We start from the raw sequence: 17,674 nt of genomic DNA on the forward strand, positions 1-17,674 counted from the left end.
GAATAAGGTGCTATAGAGGAATAAGTTGCTATAGCAGCCCAACACTGAGGAATAAGGGGCTATAGAGGAATAAGGTGCTATAGAGGAATAAGTTGCTATAGCAGCCCAACACTGAGGAATAAGGTGGTATAGAGGAATAAGGTGCTACAGAGGAATAAGGTGCTATAGCAGCCCAACACTGAGGAATAGGGTGCTATAGAGGAATAAGGTTCTATAGAGGAATAAGGTGCTATAGCAGCCCAACACTGAGGAATAAGGTGCTATAGCAGCCCAACACTGAGGAATAAGGTGCTATAGCAGCCCAACACTGAGGAATAAGGTGCTATAGAGGAATAAGGTGCTATAGAGGAATAAGGTGCTATAGCAGCCCAACACTGAGGAATAGGGTGCTATAGAGGAATAAGGTTCTATAGCGGAATAAGGGGCTACAGAGGAATGGGGTGCTGTAGCAGCCCAACACTGAGGAATAAGGTGCTATAGAGGAATGAGGTGCTGTAGCAGCCCAACACTGAGGAATAAGGTGCTATAGCAGCCCGACACTGAGGAATAAGGTGCTACAGAGGAATGAGGTGCTATAGCAGCCCAACACTGAGGAATAAGGTGCTATAGAGGAATAAGGTGCTACAGAGGAATGAGGTGCTATAGCAGCCCAACACTGAGGAATAAGGTGCTATAGAGGAATAAGGTGCTATAGCGGAATAAGGGGCTACAGAGGAATGGGGTGCTGTAGCAGCCCAACACTGAGGAATAAGGTGCTATAGAGGAATGAGGTGCTGTAGCAGCCCAACACTGAGGAATAAGGTGCTATAGAGGAATAAGGTGCTACAGAGGAATAAGGTGCTATAGCAGCCCAACACTGAGGAATAAGGTGTTATAGAGGAATAAGGTGCTATAGCAGCCCAACACTGAGGAATAAGTTGCTATAGAGGAATAAGGTGCTATAGCAGCCCAACACTGAGGAATAAGGTGCTATAGCAGCCCAACACTGAGAAATAAGGTGCTATAACAGCCCAACACTGAGGAATAAGGTGCTATAGAGGAATAAGGTGCTATAGAGGAATAAGTTGCTATAGCAGCCCAACACTGAGGAATAAGGTGCTATAGAGGAATAAGGTGCTACATAGGAATAAGGTGCTATAGCAGCCCAACACTGAGGAATAGGGTGCTATAGAGGAATAAGGTTCTATAGCAGCCCAACACTGAGGAATAAGGTGCTATAGCAGCCCAACACTGAGGAATAAGATACTATAGCAGCCCAACACTGAGGAATAAGATACTATAGCAGCCCAACACTGAGGAATAAGGTGCTATAGCAGCCCAACACTGAGGAATAAGGTGCTATAGAGGAATAAGGTGCTATAGAGGAATAAGGTGCTATAGCAGCCCAACACTGAGGAATAAGGTGCTATAGCAGCCCAACACTGAGGAATAAGATACTATAGCAGCCCAACACTGAGCAGGTGGGAGGCCCTATGTTCTTCCTGGTGAATCAAACAAAGCTTTGGAGTCTGTACGACAGTGAAGATGCTGGTGGCGTGCTCTCAGTGTTTGATGGTGTTAGCGGTGTACTGTTGTCTTGCACATAAGGTAGCCTACATACTCTCTTTACATTTGATGTGCTTGTAGTTTCTGCATATGTTTGAGGCAATCATTCTTTGAGATTGTGTGTGTGTGCGTGTGTGCGTGTGTGCGTGTGTGTGTGTGTGTGTGTGTGTTTGTACGCAGCATATTTGCGTGTGTCGGTGGGTCCTTTCCCATGTGTGCATTCCAATGCGATATTGCTTGATATCTCCCCCCCCCCTGCGTTGCGCTCCTCCCTAGCTCCTCCAGTTCTGAGACCAGCCGGCTAGCTCAACTGACTGACAGGGCGTTATTAAAAACAGCCGACATTCGGACGCATCTGCACTGAACTGATGAAACCCCAGACCCAGTCTCCATATCCTCCATTTCAAAAGCAATATTACACACTCGTTTGGCAGAAACAAAGAATGCAATAATGGTGCGGATGACACCCTGACATTATTACATAATAATAAAATAATGTAATTGTATTACTCCCCCCACAGATGTGGAAGTTTGAAGGCTTTTGTCTTTGATTTTGAGTTATTTGTTATTCTCTCATAAGAGAAACCTGAGACTATTGCTAAATCCCAAATGGCACCCTATTCTCTACACTTTTGATCAGGGCCCTGTGGGCCCTGCTAGGGTTCTGTGTAGGGAATGAGGTGCCATTTGGGACACGCCCTATTGCCAACAACATGGGGGGGGTGGGGGGTGTTCAATTTCCCCCCATGAAGCAAGGAACGCAGCGGCTCATATCTCCTGCTAGGATATTAAACATACGGTCCTACATATGAAGACAAATTTGCTGAATGTGCAGAATTTAATTATAGTCTAATAACGCTCATCTGTCATGAAGTCCTCCTCTTTAATCACAATAGTAATTAATCTCCTAGGTAGTAACAGACAGAGGGGGTAATACATTTAGCATATTTCATATTCATATGCATAGATGTACAGTATGTGACCTACCATGTAACACCTCAGAGACAGGTGAGGCTCTTGTTGCTGGGGGACCAGAGCTGTCACAATACAAGAGCTGAAGCACGGGCCAGAATATATCTAGATGATCAAATACTTTAGATATAGACATAAAAGACATAGGCCATTCTATATCAACGTTAAAGTTCCTTGAAACTGTCATAATCTACTGCATACCAAACTAGGAGTGTGAAACTAGGTGAGAAACTGGAGAGAAACAGAGAGCATTCTCACACTTGCAGAGGCACATTTAAAAGTTATTGTGGCAAAGTGACCTTCATCGGTGCATACAAATCCTCCTAATGTTTCTTCCACATGCTGTGTCCCCATAACAGGAAGTTAGGTGGAGAGAAAAGCAGGTAACCCTGTGGAGAAATGTTGAAGTGGTGAAGTCACCCTGTGGAAAGAGGTAGGGTTAGAAGTTAGGAAGCATTGGAGTTGGATTCTGATAGAACTCAAGAATGGGTTTTATAGAACGAATAGAACTGTAGAATGGGTTTGATAGAACTAATAGAACTGTAGAATAGGTTTGATAGAACTAATAGAACTGTAGAATGGGTTTAATAGAACTGTAGAATGTGTTTGATAGAACTAATAGAACTGTAGAATAGGTTTAATAGAACTAATATAACTGTATAATGTGCTTGATAGAACTCATAGAACTGTAGAATAGGTTTAATAGAACTAGTATAACTGTAGAATGGGTTTGATAGAACTAATAGAACTGTAGAATAGGTTTAATAGACTAATAGAACTGTAGAATGGGTTTAATATAACTAATAGAACTGTAGAATGTGTTTTATAGAACTGTAGAATTGGTTTGATAGAACTAATAGGACTGTAGAATAGGTTTGATAGAACTAATAGAACTGTAGAATGAGTTTGATAGAACTAATAGAACTGTGGAATGGATTTAATAGAACTAATAGAACTGTAGAATAGGTTTGATAGAACTAATAGAACTGTAGAATAGGTTTAATAGAACTAGTAGAACCGTAGAATGGGTTTAATAGAACTAATAGAACTGTAGAATGGGTTTGATAGAACTGTAGAATTGGTTTGATAGAACTAATAGAACTGTATAATGAGTTTGATAGAACTAATAGAACTTTGGAATGGGTTTAATAGAATAATAGTGTCATAAGTGTAGAGTGGGTTTGATAGAACTGCAGAATGGTTTTGATATAATTAATATAACTGTAGAATGGGTTTAGAACTAATAGAACTGTAGAACTAATGTAACTGGTAAATGGGTTTGATAGAACTTATAGAACTCTAGAATGAGTTTGATAGAACTCTAGAATGGGTTTGATAGAACAGATAGAACTGTAGAATGAGTTTTATTGAACTGATAGAGCCGTAGAATGGGTTTGATAGAACTGATAGAACTGTAGAATGGGTTTTATTGAACTAGTAGTAGGGATAGTAGTATGCCTAGAGATAGTTTCAGGGATATTAGTAGGGATTGTAGTATGCCTTGAGATAGTTTCAGGGATAGTAGTATGCCTAGAGAGAGTTTCAGGGATAGTAGTAGGGATAGTAGTAGGGATTGTAGTATGCCTACAGATAGTAGTAGGGATAGTAGTAGGGATTGTAGTATGCCTAGAGAGAGTTTCAGGGATAGTAGTAGGGATTGTAGTATGGCTAGAGATAGTTTCAGGGATAGTAGTAGGGATTGTAGTATGCCTAGAGATAGTTTCAGGGATAGTAGTATGCCTAGAGATAGTTTCAGGGATAGTAGTAGGGATAGTAGTAGGGATTGTAGTATGGCTAGAGATAGTTTCAGCGATAGTAGTAGGGATAGTAGTATGCCTAGAGATAGTTTCAGGGATAGTAGTATGCCTAGTGATAGTTTCAGGGATAGTAGTAGGGATAGTAGGATGTCATAAGGTGAATTCACCAATTTGTAAGTCGCTCTGGATAAGAGCGTCTGCCAAATGACTTAAATGTAAATGTTAAATGTAGTAGGGATAGTAGTAGGGATTGTAGTATGCCTAGAGATAGTTTCAAGGATAGTAGTAGGGATAGTAGTAGGGATAGTAGTATGCCTAGAGATAGTTTCAGGGATAGTAGTAGGGATAGTAGTAGGGATTGTAGTATGCCTAGAGATAGTTTCAGGGATAGTAGTAGGGATAGTAGTATGCCTAGAGATAGTTTCAGGGATAGTAGTAGGGATTGTAGTAGGGATAGTAGTATGCCTAGAGATAGTTTCAGGGATAGTAGTAGGGATAGTAGTAGGGATAGTAGTATGCCTAGAGATAGTTTCAGGGATAGTAGTAGGGATAGTAGTATGCCTATAGTTTGATAGAACTAATGTAACTGGTAAATTAGGTTTGATAGAACTTATAAATCAAATCAAATCAAAATCAAATCAAATCAAATGTATTTATATAGCCCTTCGTACATCAGCTGATATCTCAAAGTGCTGTACAGAAACCCAGCCTAAAACCCCAAACAGCAAGCAATGCAGGTGTAGAAGCACGGTGGTTAGGAAAAACTCCCTAGAAAGGCCAAAACCTAGGAAGAAACCTAGAGAGGAACCAGGCTATGTGGGGTGGCCTGTCCTCTTCTGGCTGTGCCAGGTAGAGATTATAACAGAACATGGCCAAGATGTTCAAATGTTCATAAATGACCAGGTTGGTCGAATAATAATAAGGCAGAACAGTTGAAACTGGAGCAGCAGCACGGCCAGGTGGACTGGGGACAGCAAGGAGTCATCATGTCAGGTAGTCCTGGGGCATGGTCCTAGGGCTCAGGTCCTCTGAGAGAGAGAAGGAGAGAATTAGAGAACGCACACTTAGATTCACACAGGACACCGAATTGGACAGGAGAAGTACTCCAGATATAACAAACTGACCCCAGCCCCCCGACACATAAACTACTGCAGTATAAATACTGGAGGCTGAGACAGGAGGGGTCAGGAGACACTGTGGCCCCATCCGAGGACACCCCCGGACAGAGCCAAACAGGAAGGATATAACCCCACCCACTTTGCCAAAGCACAGCCCCCACACCACTAGAGGGATATCTTCAACCACCAACTTACCATCCTGAGACAAAGCTGAGTATAGCCCGCAAAGATCTCCGCCATGGCACAACCCAAGGGGCGGTGCCAAACCAGACAGGATGACCACATCAGTGAATCAACCCACTCAGGTGACGCACCCCTTCCAGGGACGGCATGAGAGAGCCCCGGTAAGCCAGTGACTCAGCCCCTGTAATAGGGTTAGAGGCAGAGAATCCCAGTGGAAAGAGGGGAACCGGCCAGGCAGAGACAGCAAGGGTGGTTCGTTGCTCCAGAGCCTTTCCGTTCACCTTCCCACTCCTGGGCCAGACTACACTCAATCATTTGACCCACTGAAGAGATGAGCCTTCAGTAAAGACTTAAAGGTTGAGACCGAGTTTGCGTCTCTGACATGGGTAGGCAGACCGTTCCATAAACATGGAGCACTATAGGAGAAAGCCCTGCCTCCAGCTGTTTGCTTAGAAATTCTAGGGACAATTAGGAGGCCTGCGTCTTGTGACCGTAGCGTACGTGTAGGTATGTACGGCAGGACCAAATCAGAGAGATAAGTAGGAGCAAGCCCATGTAATGCTTTGTAGTAAAACCTTGAAATCAGCCCTTGCTTTGACAGGAAGCCAGTGTAGGGAGGCTAGCACTGGAGTAATATCATCATTTTTTTTGGTTCTAGTCAGGATTCTAGCAGCCGTAGTAGTAGGGATAGTAGTATGCCTAGAGATAGTTTCAGGGATAGTAGTAGGGATAGTAGTAGGGATAGTAGTATGCCTAGAGATAGTTTCAGGGATAGTAGTAGGGATAGTAGTAGGGATTGTAGTATGCCTAGAGATAGTTTCAGGGATAGTAGTAGGGATAGTAGTAGGGATTGTAGTATGCCTAGAGATAGTAGTAGGGATAGTAGTAGGGATAGTAGTATGCCTAGAGTTTCAGGGATAGTAGTAGGGATAGTAGTAGGGATTGTAGTATGCCACTACAATCCCTACTAGGGACATCCCTGAATAGGGATTGTAGTCTAGGCATACTACAAGTCCCTGGATAGGGATTGTCCCTATCCCTGAAACTCTCTCTAGGCACACTACAATCCCTACTACTATCCATGAAACTATCTCTGGATTGTAGTATTGATAGGGACAGTAGTCCCTACTACTATCCCTACTACTATCTTGATAGGTATACTACAATCCTATTACTATTGATCCCTACTACTATCCCTGAGAGAGTTTCAGGGATAGTAGTAGGGATTGTAGTATGCCTAGAGAGAGTTTCAGGGATAGTAGTAGGGATTGTAGTATGCCTAGAGAGAGTTTCAGGGATAGTAGTAGGGATAGTAGTAGGGATAGTAGTATGCCTAGAGATAGTTTCAGGGATAGTAGTAGGGATAGTAGTAGGGATTGTAGTATGCCTAGAGATAGTTTCAGGGATAGTAGTAGGGATAGTAGTAGGGATTGTAGTATGCCTAGAGAGAGTTTCAGGGATAGTAGTAGGGATAGTAGTAGGGATTGTAGTATGCCTAGAGATAGTAGTAGGGATAGTAGTAGGGATTGTAGTATGCCTAGAGAGAGTTTCAGGGATAGTAGTAGGGATAGTAGTAGGGATTGTAGTATGCCTAGAGATAGTAGTAGGGATAGTAGTAGGGATTGTAGTATGCCTAGAGAGAGTTTCATGGATAGTAGTAGGGATTGTAGTATGCCTAGAGAGAGTTTCAGGGATAGTAGTAGGGATAGTAGTATGCCTAGAGATAGTTTCAGGGATAGTAGTAGGGATAGTAGTATGCCTAGAGATAGTTTCAGGGATAGTAGTAGGGATAGTAGTATGCCTAGAGATAGTTTCAGGGATAGTAGTAGGGATAGTAGTATGCCTAGAGAGAGTTTCAGGGATAGTAGTAGGGATTGTAGTATGCCTAGAGAGAGTTTCAGGGATAGTAGTAGGGATTGTAGTATGCCTAGAGAGAGTTTCAGGGATAGTAGTAGGGATAGTAGTAGGGATTGTAGTATGCCTAGAGATAGTAGTAGGGATAGTAGTAGGGATTGTAGTATGCCTAGAGAGAGTTTCAGGGATAGTAGTAGGGATTGTAGTATGCCTAGAGATAGTTTCAGGGATAGTAGTAGGGATAGTAGTAGGGATGGTAGTATGCCTAGAGATAGTTTCAGGGATTGTAGTACGGATAGTAGTAGTGACAGTAATAGAGATATGGATTGTAGTATTGATAGGGACAGTAATAGAGATAGGGATTGTAGTAGAGATAGGGACAGTAGTAGGGACAGTAGTAGGGATAGGGATTGTAGTATTGATAGGGACAGTAATAGAGATAGGGATTGTAGTTTTGATAGGGACAGTAGTAGGGACAGTAGTAGGGATAGGGATTGTAGTATTGATAGGGACAGTAATAGAGATAGGGATTGTAGTATTGATAGAGACAGTAGTAGAGATATGGATTGTAGTATTGATAGTGACAGTAGTAGGGACAGTAGTAGGGATAGGGATTGTAGTATTGATAGAGACAGTAGTAGGGACAGTAGTAGGGATAGGGATTGTAGTATTGATAGAGACAGTAGTAGAGATATGGATTGTAGTATTGATAGGGACAGTAGTAGGGACAGTAGTAGGGATAGGGATTGTAGTATTGATAGGGATAGTAATAGAGATAGGGATTGTAGTAGAGATAGGGATAGTAGTAGGGACAGTAGTAGAGATAGGGATTGTAGTAGTGTTAGGGTTAGGGATAGTACTAGGTATAGGGTTAGTAGTAAGGGAAAGTAGAAGGATTAGGGATAGTTGTAAGGATTGGGATATTTGTAGAGCTAGGGATAGTTTTAGTGCTATTTTACCTAACGTTAAAAGCAGAAGAAATCTGTTTTTTCTAACCAATTCTAGAACTTTTGGCAGAGTTTAGTTGTTGACTTTGGCAGTTGACTGCAATTTCCTGCTTTGTCTCTGATTCTGTTGACTCTTTGCCGTTTGAAAGCAGTGCAAGGCCCATCAACAAGGAAGACTTGGTGTTAGGCTCATCGGGAATGAGTAACTGGTGTTAGGCTCATCGGGAATGAGTAACTGGTGTTAGGCTCATCGGGAATGAGTACCTGGTGTTAGGCCCATTTAGAATGAGTACCTGGTGTTAGGCTCATCGGGAATGAGAACCTAGTGTTAGGCTCATCGGGAATGAGTACCTGGTGTTAGGCTCATCGGGAATGAGTACCTGATGTTAGGCCCATCGGGAATGAGTACCTGGTGTTAGGCTCATCGGGAATGAGTACTTGGTGTTAGGCCCATTGGGAATGCATACTTGGTGTTAGGCCCATTGGGAATGAGTACCTGGTGTTAGGCTCATCGGGAATGAGTACCTGGTGTTAGGCTCATTGGGAATGAATACTTGGTGTTAGGCCCATTGGGAATGAGTACCTGGTGTTAGGCCCATCGGGAATGAGAACCTAGTGTTAGGCTCATCGGGAATGAGTACCTGGTGTTAGGCTCATCGGGAATGAGTACCTGGTGTTAGGCCCATCGGGAATGAGTACCTGGTGTTAGGTCCATCGGGAATGAGTACCTGGTGTTAGGCCCATCGGGAATGAGTACTTGGTGTTAGGCCCATCGGGAATGAGTACCTGGTGTTAGGCCCATCGGGAATGAGTACTTGGTGTTAGGCCCATTGGGAATGAGTACCTGGTGTTAGGCCCATTTAGAATGAGTACTTGGTGTTAGGCTCATCGGGAATGAGTACCTGGTGTTAGGCTCATCGGGAATGAGTACCTGGTGTTAGGCTCATCGGGAATGAGTACCTGGTGTTAGGCCCATTGGGAATGAGTACTTGATGTTAGGCTCATCGGGAATGAGTAACTGGTGTTAGGCTCATCGGGAATGAGTACCTGGTGTTAGGCTCATCGGGAATGAGTACCTGATGTTAGGCCCATCGGGAATGAGTACCTGGTGTTAGGCTCATCGGGAATGAGTACTTGGTGTTAGGCCCATTGGGAATGCATACTTGGTGTTAGGCCCATTGGGAATGAGTACCTGGTGTTAGGCTCATCGGGAATGAGTACCTAGTGTTAGGCTCATCGGGAATGAGTACCTGGTGTTAGGCTCATCGGGAATGAATAATTGGTGTTAGGCCCATCGGGAATGAGTACCTGGTGTTAGGCTCATCGGGAATGAGTACTTGGTGTTAGGCTCATCGGGAATGAATACTTGGTGTTAGGCCCATTGGGAATGAATACTTGGTGTTAGGCCCATTGGGAATGAGTACCTGGTGTTAGGCCCATCGGGAATGAGAACCTAGTGTTAGGCTCATCAGGAATGAGTACCTGGTGTTAGGCTCATCGGGAATGAGTACTTGGTGTTAGGCCCATTGGGAATGAGTACCTGGTGTTAGGCCCATCGGGAATGAGTACCTAGTGTTAGGCTCATCGGGAATGAATACCTGGTGTTAGGCCCATCGGGAATGAGTACTTGGTGTTAGGCTCATCGGGAATGAGTACTTGGTGTTAGGCCCATCGGGAATGCATACTTGATGTTAGGCTCATGCAGTGTATCATCCCTGATTCACCGTCTTTGTCTGTTGGCCCAGTGCTGCTAATCAGTGGACATTTTGGAGTTGCAAAAGCTGGAAAGTCTCTGAAAAGAGATTGACAATATTACGATAAAAGCCAAGGGTTTGTGGTTGATTAATGCCAAACACGAAAGTAAGCTGTTGTAAGAATTGCTCAAAAACCCATTTCAATCTCTTTTTCTATTATTTTTTGATATACATATAAATATATATATTATGTTTTTTATGTCTATTTTTATGGATCTTTGTGAATGAATCTCTGAAGATAAATGTTTTGTTTGTTTTCTATTTTACGACAATATATTTTAAGGGGTAAAGATAAAAGCTGTGGACATTTCTTTGATCATCTCTCTCTCTTTGTCTCCTTTCATCTATCTTTACCTCCTCTCTACCACTCTTCTTCTCCAAAGGTATCCATAGCAGTCATGGACCAGTGCGTAAGTAAAACAAAACATTTATATAAATAAACCCGATAACGGACAACTGCATTGCAGTTTCATTGTTCTTATTTAGGTGATGTGGAGAGGTGTAATTGCATTGGAGCTGTTAAACCAGCATTATACCTACCGGCGTTATACCTACCGGCGTTATACCTACCTACGTTATACCTACTACCGGCGTTATACCTACCAGCGTTATACCTACCGGCATTATACCTACCAGCGTTATACCTGCCGGCGTTATACCTACCAGGCGTTATACCTACCGCGTTATACCTACCAGCGTTATACCTACCAGCGTTATACCTACCCGGCATTATACCTACCAGCGTTATACCTACCAGCGTTATACCTACCAGCGTTATACCTACCCGGCGTTATACCTACCAGCATTATACCTACCAGCGTTGTACCTACCGGCGTTATAACTACCAGCGTTATACCTACCAGCGTTATACCTACCAGCGTTATACCTACCGGCGTTATACCTACCAGCGTTATACCTACCGGCGTTATACCTACCAGCGTTATACCTACCAGCGTTATACCTACCGGCGTTATACCTACCAGCATTATACCTACCAGCGTTGTACCTACCGGCGTTATAACTACCAGCGTTATACCTACCGGCGTTATACCTACCAGCGTTATACCTACCGGCGTTATACCTACCAGCATTATACCTACCAGCGTTGTACCTACCGGCGTTATAACTACCAGCGTTATACCTACCGGCGTTATACCTACCAGCGTTATACCTACCAGCGTTATACCTACCAGCGTTATACCTACCCTACATTATACCTACCAGCGTTATACCTACCAGCGTTATACCTACCAGCGTTATACCTACCGGCGTTATACCTACCAGCGTTATACCTACCGGCGTTATACCTACCAGCGTTATACCTACCAGCGTTATACCTACCGGCATTATACCTACCGGCATTATACCTACCGGCGTTATACCTACCAGCATTATACCTACCAGCGTTATACCTACCGGCGTTATACCTACCAGCGTTATACCTACCGGCGTTATACCCACCGGCGTTATACCTACCAGCATTATACCTACCAGCATTATACCTACCGGCGTTATACCTACCAGCGTTATACCTACCAGCGTTATACCTACCGGCGTTATACCTACCAGCATTATACCTACCAGCGTTATACCTACCGGCGTTATACCTACCGGCGTTATACCTACCGGTTATACCTACGGTTATACCTACCGGGCGTTATACCTACCGGCGTTATACCTACCAGCGTTATACCTACCAGCGTTGTACCTACCGGCGTTATACCTACCGGCGTTATACCTACCAGTGTTATACCTACCAGTGTTATACCTACTCGCGTTATACCTACCGGCGTTATACCTACCGGCGTTATACCTACCGGCGTTATACCTACCGGCGTTATACCTACCAGCGTTATACCTACCGGCGTTATACCTACCGGCGTTATACCTACCGGCATTATACCTACACTGAGTCACATTAGTAATAATCCTATGTAGTCTTGTTACAAGGTGGAACACTGGAAGGTTTGTTTTAATATACACCTATTATTTTGTTGAATGATTTTCAATTTGAATGTCTTTATTTTTTATTTAGCCTACCCTTTCTCCTTCTGGACTTCTTACATGAGTTGGTGACAAGCGAGTGACAAGCGAGTGGGATGGGTGGCTTCGTGACAAGCGAGTGGGATGGGTGGCTTCGTGACAAGCGAGTGGGATGGGTGGCTTCGTGACAAGCGAGTGGGATGGGTGGCTTCGTGACAAGCGAGTGGGATGGGTGGCTTCGTGACAATGACCACAACCGCTCACCAGCTCTTTATTTTTATTTTTTTAATTATTTTTTAGCCCTTTTCTCCCTAATTTCGTGGTATCAATTGGTAGTTACAGTTTTGTCTCATTGCTGCAACTTCCGAACTGACTTGGGAGAGGTGAAGGTTGAGAGCTGTGCGTCCTCCGAAACCCAACCCAACCAAGCCGCACTGCTTCTTGACACAATGCACACTTAACCCGGAAGCCAGCCGCACCAATGTGTCAGAGGAAACACCTTACACCTGGCGACTGTGTCAGTGTGCACTGCGCCCGGCCCACCACAGGAGTCGCTAGTGCGCGATGGGACAAGAATAGCCCTGCCGGCCGAACCCTCCCCTAACACAGGCGATGCTGGACCCATGGGTTTCACAGTCGCTGCTCGGCTTCGACAGAGCCTGGACTCTAACCCAGAATCTCTAGTGGCACAGTTAGCACTGTGATGCAGTGCCTTAGAACACTTTGACACTCAGGAGGACTCAATTTGACAGCTCTAACGCAGTTCCACCTCCTACATGCCAAAACACCAGCCATGCGTGTGTCGGCTATCGCAGGTTAACGCTTCATCTGATTGAATCTAGGCCTAAATTGGTTATTTTCACAAACAGTGTAGGTTACACCTCGACGATGAACGTCCTTTAGCTAGATCTGCTTCTGCTGCCGGTCAAAATGTCTTCTCACTCATGTTGCATGCAAGAAGTCATTACTACTTTGAGATCCAACTCCCTGAAGTACTAACCATTACCTATGTGCCTCATACAGATTTAGGATCTTAATTTGATCATCACCCTGTTGTAGGAGAACCAACATCTGGAGCAATTTAGGACATTTAACATTTGTAGTGAATTTGAGATTTAAAAATGCTCGGCTATGAAATTTCAAACTTGATTTTCTCTTATGAAAAATGTATCAACCCCTACAAAAATGTCCATGAATTATAATCCACATTATGATTCACTTTTCCTGTTTCTTCAGGATTATCTTCCTGCTGTAGCAAACTGGCTCAAATTAAGATCCTACATCTGGAGTTGGTATCACAATGAAATATGACTCTAGAGTTTAGAGTATTTTGATGGAGATTAAACACACGCTGCTACTCAGTGTCCCTGACTCTCTATACAAGTCATGCATGTACAGTACATGCAGCATTATTAGAGCTTCATTTATACCTTGTGCTAACATGTGTCCCATTTCCGGATAATTCCACACTCTGATTCTGCCCACATTTACAGACAGATGTAAACGATTCAAAGACGCATTGGAAACTGATTTTTATAAATGTAAAGATCGGGATAAAAGCAGTGGGCGAAGGACGCATGTTAGTGGCAGGTATAAACGTGGCCTAGGACTTCAGTAAAAGACCTGGGCATGCTGTCTATGTGCATTCAATTAATCCAGCATGAACTATCTGACAGTGTCAAGCAACTGTCACTTATATGACCTCTCCCATCTTTACACAGATCGAGCTAATGCTTCATCTCTGGGTGTTGCAAACCGTAATCAAGGTAGGATAAAAATTTAAGTTTATTTGATTCTTAATAAACAAAAATTCAAGAATTAATATTGAGCAATGCTGTCTGTACCTTACAAACTCTGAATTTACAAACGCTGACTCTCTCTCACACACACACACATGCACTCAGGCACACACACACACACACTTACATACGTGTACACACACTCCAGCCGATTTAATCCAGACCTCAGAGTGTTATGTACTTGAGTGAAGACCCAAAAGCGGTTTTAACAGAAAACAGAGTTCTTTAATGAAAAACAGGTATGGCATAAATCCTCTTCCAACGTTGTCAATGGAACAAAAAGAACGTTAGTATAATGCAGGATGCACCTGCCAGGCAGACTCCGACAGGATAGGACAAGGTGGAAGCAAACGAGACGACAGCTTGCTTCTGGCATCAAAAACACAAACAAGAATCAGACACTGAAAGTAGCAGGAACAGAGAGAGAAATAGAGACCTAATCAGAGGGGGAAGAGAGAACAGGTGGGAAAGAGTGAATGAGCTAGTTAGGGGAGATGTAGAACAGCTGAAGAATGAGAGACAGAGAAGGTAACCTAAAAGACCAGCAGAGAGAGACAGAGTGAAGAGAAAGGACAGGAACAGACATAACAAGACATGACAGTACCCCCCCCCACTCACCGAGCGCCTCCTGGCGCACTCGAGGAGGAAACCTGGCGGCAACGGAGGAAATCATCGATCAGCGAACGGTCCAGCACGTCCCGAGAGGGAACCCAACTCCTCTCCTCAGGACCGTACCCCTCCCAATCCACTAGGTACTGATGACCACGGCCCCGAGGGCGCATGTCCAAAATCTTACGAACCCTGTAGATGGGTGCGCCTCGACAAGGATGGGGGGGAGGGACGAGCGGGGGCGCGAAGAACGGGCTTAACACAGGAGACATGGAAGACCGGGTGAACGCGACGAAGATAGCGCGGAGAAGAAGTCGCACTGCGACAGGATTAATGACCTGAGAAATACGGAACGGACCAATGAACCGCGGGGCCAACTTGCGAGAAGCTGTCTTAAGGGGAAGGTTCTGAGTGGAGAGCCATACTCTCTGACCGCAACAATATCTAGGACTCTTGGTCCTACGCTTATTAGCGGCCCTCACAGTCTGCGCCCTATTACGGCAAAGTGCCGACCTGACCCCTTCCAGGTGCGCTCGCAACGCTGGACAAAAGCCTGAGCGGAGGGGACGCAGGACTCGGCGAGCTGAGATGAGAACAGCGGAGGCTGGTACCCGAGGCTACTCTGAAAAGGAGATAGACCGGTAGCAGACGAGGGAAGCGAGTTGTGGGCGTACTCTGCCCAGGGGAGCTGTTCTGACCAAGACGCAGGAAGGGTTACGAAAAGAAAGACTGCGTAAAATGCGACCAACAGTCTGATTGGCCCGTTCGGCTTGACCGTTAGACTGGGGATGAAAGCCGGACGAGAGACTGACGGAAGCCCCAATCAAACGGCAAAACTCCCTCCAAAATTGAGACGTGAACTGCGGGCCTCTGTCGGAAACGACGTCAGACGGAAGGCCATGAATTCAGAAAACATTCTCGATAATGATCTGAGCCGTCTCCTTAGCAGAAGGGAGCTTAGCGAGAGGAATGAAATGAGCCGCCTTAGAGAATCTATCGACAACCGTAAGAATAACTGTCTTCCCCGCTGATGAAGGCAGTCCGGTGATAAAATCTAAAGCGATGTGAGACCACGGTCGAGAGGGAATGGGAAGCGGTCTGAGACGGCCGGCAGGAGGAGAGTTCCCAGATTTAGTCTGCGCGCAGACCGAACAAGCGGCGACAAATCGACGCGCGTCACGTTCCCGAGTGGGCCACCAGAAACGCTGGCGAATGGAAGCGAGCGTACCCCGAACGCCGGGGTGGCCGGCTAACTTGGCAGAGTGGGCCCACTGAAGAACGGCCGGACGAGTAGGAACGGGAACGAACAGAAGGTTCCTAGGACAAGCTCGCGGCGACGGAGTGTGAGCGAGTGCTTGCTTTACCTGCCTCTCAATTCCCCAGACAGTCAACCCGACAACACGCCCCTCAGGGAGAATCCCCTCGGGGTCGGAGGAGACCTCAGAAGAACTGAAGAGACGAGATAAAGCATCAGGCTTGGTGTTTTTTGAGCCCGGACGATAAGAAATAACAAACTCGAAACGAGCTAAAAACAGAGCCCAACGAGCCTGACGCGCATTAAGTCGTTTGGCTGAACGGATGTACAACGATTCTTAAGAAGATCAAAAGCTCCCTGGGCGGAAACGGACCACTTAAAGCACGTCTTAACAGAAGTAAGGGCTGTGAGGGGAGCTGCCACCTGACCGAAATTACGGATGAAACGACGATAGAAATTAGCGAAGCCCAGAAAGCGCTGCAGCTCGACGCGTGACTTAGGAACGGGCCAATCAATGACAGCCTGGACCTTAGCGGGATCCATCTTAATGCCCTCAGCGGAAATAACGGAACCAAGAAAAGGGACAGAGGCGGCATGAAAAGTGCACTTCTCAGCCTTCACATAAAGACAGTTCTCCAAAAGGCGCTGGAGGACGCGTCGCACGTGCTGAACATGAATCGGGAGAGACGGTGAAAAATCAGGATATCGTCCATGTAAACGAAAACAAAAATGTTCAGCATGTCTCTCAGGACGTCGTTAACTAGTGCCTGAAAGACAGCTGGAGCGTTAACTAGGCCGAAAGGAAGAACCCGGTATTCAAAGTGCCCTAACGGAGTGTTAAACGCCGTCTTCCACTCGTCCCCCTCCCTGATGCGCACGAGATGGTAGGCGTTACGAAGGTCCAATTTGGTGAAAAACCTGGCTCCCTGCAGGATCTCGAAGGCTGAAGACATAAGAGGAAGCGGATAACGATTCTTAACTGTTATGTCATTCAGCCCTCGATAATCACGCATGGGCGCAGGGACCCGTCCTTCTTCTGAACAAAAAAACCCCGCTCCGGCGGGAGAGGAGGAGGAGACTATGGTACCGGCGTCGAGCGAAACCGACAAATAATCCTCGAGAGCCTTACGTTCGGGAGCCGACAGAGAGTATAATCTACCCCGGGGGAGTAGTTCCCGGAAGGAGATCAATACTACAGTCATACGACCGGTGTGGAGGGAGAGAAGTGGCCTTGGAACGACTGAACACCGTGCGCAGATCGTGATACTCCTCCGGCACCCCTGTCAAATCGCCAGGCTCCTCCTGTGAAGAAGAGACAGAGGAAACAGGAGGGATAGCAGACATTAAACAGGTCACATGACAAGAAACATTCCAGGATAGGATAGTATTACTAGACCAATTAATAGAAGGGTTATGGCGCACTAGCCAGGGATGACCCAAAACAACAGGTGTAAAAGGTGAACGAAAAATTAAAAAGAAATGGTTTCGCTATGATTACCAGAGACAGTGAGGGTTAAAGGCAGCGTCTCACGCTGAATCTTGGGGAGAGAACTACCATCTAAAGCGAACAAGGCCGTGGGCTCCCCTAACTGTCTGAGAGGAATGTCATGTTCCCGAGCCCAGGTCTCGTCCATAAAACAGCCCTCCGCCCCAGAGTCTATCAAGGCACTGCAGGAAGCAGATGAACCGGGCCAGCGGAGATGGACCGGAAAGGTAGTGCGTGATCCAGAAGGAGAGGCCTGAGTAGTTGCGCTCACCAGTAGCCCTCCTCTTACTGATGAGCTCTGGCTTTTACTGGACATGAGGTGACAAAATGACCAGCGGAGCCGCAGTAGAGACAGAGGCGATTGGTGATTCTCCGTTCCCTCTCCTTGGCCGAGATGCGGATACCCCCAGCT

The 17,674-nt window shown here is 45.4% G+C and overlaps 1 protein-coding gene across 2 annotated transcripts in view; it reads left to right on the top strand.

Moving 5' to 3' along the window:
* Nucleotides 1-17,674, top strand: part of LOC135558342 (netrin-G1-like) — a 198,265-nt gene that overhangs the window by 133,760 nt on the left and 46,831 nt on the right. For both annotated transcript variants that reach the window (XM_064992081.1, XM_064992082.1), the window contains exons 5-6: nt 10,514-10,540; nt 13,835-13,879. In XM_064992081.1, the coding sequence (XP_064848153.1) occupies nt 10,514-10,540; nt 13,835-13,879 (72 nt within the window). The remainder of the gene's footprint in view (nt 1-10,513; nt 10,541-13,834; nt 13,880-17,674) is intronic.

This window comes from Oncorhynchus masou, chromosome 17 (assembly GCF_036934945.1).
Source record: "Oncorhynchus masou masou isolate Uvic2021 chromosome 17, UVic_Omas_1.1, whole genome shotgun sequence".
In the NCBI taxonomy this organism is placed as follows: Eukaryota; Metazoa; Chordata; class Actinopteri; order Salmoniformes; family Salmonidae; genus Oncorhynchus; species Oncorhynchus masou.